Below are 2,072 nucleotides of genomic sequence, written 5' to 3'. Positions count from 1 at the left end.
GTTCTTGAGAAAGAAACGTGGAATTTGCAGCTCTTGGTGCAAGGAGTGTTGAAATCTGCCTCATGAGCTAGTAATTGATGTTGAGTTGGCATGATGACATGGCTGCAGATGTGTTTTTGTTTCCAAAAGATAGATATTTTTTGTTTTAGTTTTCCAGTTGTTAGTTTCCTAGTCTTTGGGCATGTAGCTGTTGGATTGATTTAGTTCCTAGTTATTAGGATGTTTCTTGTTTTGAGTTACAGTACTATTTTACTGCAGATAGATTAGGATTTCCTTGTATTTTAACATCTCTTTTTTCAACTTAATAAAATAACTCTCCTTTTCTTCTTCCGTCGTATGATTTTTTTCACCTGTTAACACCATCAGGATCTCATAGTGATGCAGTTCAAGGAAGTCATAAAATTCAAACAACAGTTAAAACAAATTGCACCAAGGGATATACATAAAACAATTAGCATGATTCACATTAGAATGGAGTTGAGGCGTAAACGATTACAAAACATGTAAAAGAAGTTTTCAGGGTCCTAACATCATCTAGATCTCAATGGTTCAGAGATTAATAACATATGCAACAAATGCGTATACATCTAGGATTCAAGTAACATTGAGGATGCAAAATGAAATGGGTGCACATGCAACAAATCAGTATAAAATCAGAAGCAATAGCTAAATGTGGTCGGAGATGATTCTAGTATATAGCCACACCTTTCATATCATCAACCTTGACAAATGATGGGTGCAATAGCACTGCAGCTTGAATGTTGTCAGACTTAGCAAGCTCAGTAACCACCTTTGCTGTTAAGAAAGCTGGAGATCAGGATCACAAACAATCGCAAGAACGCAAGGGTTAGACAACCCTAATACCATTAAGTTCAAAACTTACCACCCCAGCAAAACCCTGCAGCTCCAATTGCAGATATACCTCTATCCTTGAGAGCTGCAACAACCTGTTTTGCATCTTCAAATCCTTTTTCCTAACAAGAACAAATAAAATATGAGCAGCATAGCAACAAGTCTGCAGCTATAAATGTCACGAACATTCACAAGTATGATCAGCTTAAATGAATTGAGAAATGGTATACCGATGGCATAGCCTCCCCTTGACTCTCGAGAAAACTATAGCTACGTTACTAAAAAGACAAAGATTAAGTTTCAACAAATCCTGAACATACTGTTCCATGAGATTGTATCCAGATTGACAAAGGCTTATCGGTAGTATAAGGATCACCACAAAGAAAATCAGGAACCACCACATAGTATCCTGCAGCTGCAACTTTGTCGGCAAGCCTCCTGCATAGCAGTTGAATTTTGCAATCAGCCCAAGATAAAATAGGAACTTCTTTGCAGCTTAATTACTGGACAAACACAAACCATCGTCTTCCCCCACTTCTTCTTGATGTAACCAAAAGATGTAAAGATAAGAAGTCATTGAATCACCAGCAGTTAAGACTAAATTTTGACGAATAGTTGCGGTTGTAAAGAAAATTCCAACGTCTGAAAGGTAAGAAGAGAAGTTTCACAGAAGCATAAAGGTTCTACATATATGGTCTCAAGTTCTTATCCGAGCGGAGACAAAAACACTGTGATTTCTTTCCATCCATCCTTCCCTTCGTAAATAGAGTTACCTGGTATGTCTTGTTAGTTCTATCCTAGCCTTCGTAGATCGAGTTACGTGGTACGTGTTGTTGGTGGGAGGTGGAAGGTATCCCATGGATGGAATTGGTCAACGTGTGGGCAAACAGACTCAGACAACACATTTATAAAAGAGAACCGTTCTAGGCATATATACGTTTGAGATGAATCAATCAATCATCAATTAACTATTCCTTAATCCCGAGTTAGTTAGAAAGCTATGAAAATCCACTCTATTTTGACCCACAATGGGAAGCATCTCCTAGTAATTCTAATCTGCGTGGTTAGAAAAATATATATAAGAAGTAATCCTGAAGTGATAAATAAGAGTAATTTAAAAGGTATTTGACAAGTATAGGGTGAGCATGAGAAGCAGAGCATACCTCAGATTTGGTGCTTCATAACCTGCAAAGAATTGAGACAATAAGATATTGAAATTT

At 37.3% G+C, this 2,072-nt stretch overlaps 1 protein-coding gene across 1 annotated transcript; it reads right to left on the bottom strand.

Moving 5' to 3' along the window:
• Positions 1-160: 160 nt before the first annotated feature.
• LOC107843664 (endo-1,3;1,4-beta-D-glucanase) lies at positions 161-2,059 on the bottom strand (the record flags this gene model as incomplete). Its single annotated transcript, XM_047405947.1, has 4 exons — positions 161-795; positions 884-974; positions 1,173-1,290; positions 2,016-2,059. Coding segments are annotated over 4 exons (360 nt in total), but the record flags the coding sequence as incomplete, so codon positions are not given.
• Positions 2,060-2,072: the final 13 nt, after the last annotated feature.

This window comes from Capsicum annuum, unplaced genomic scaffold, assembly GCF_002878395.1.
Source record: "Capsicum annuum cultivar UCD-10X-F1 unplaced genomic scaffold, UCD10Xv1.1 ctg82653, whole genome shotgun sequence".
NCBI lineage: Eukaryota > Viridiplantae > Streptophyta > Magnoliopsida > Solanales > Solanaceae > Capsicum > Capsicum annuum.
The sequence above is the reverse complement of the archived record's forward strand: the minus strand, read 5'-3'. Positions and strand labels throughout refer to the sequence as shown.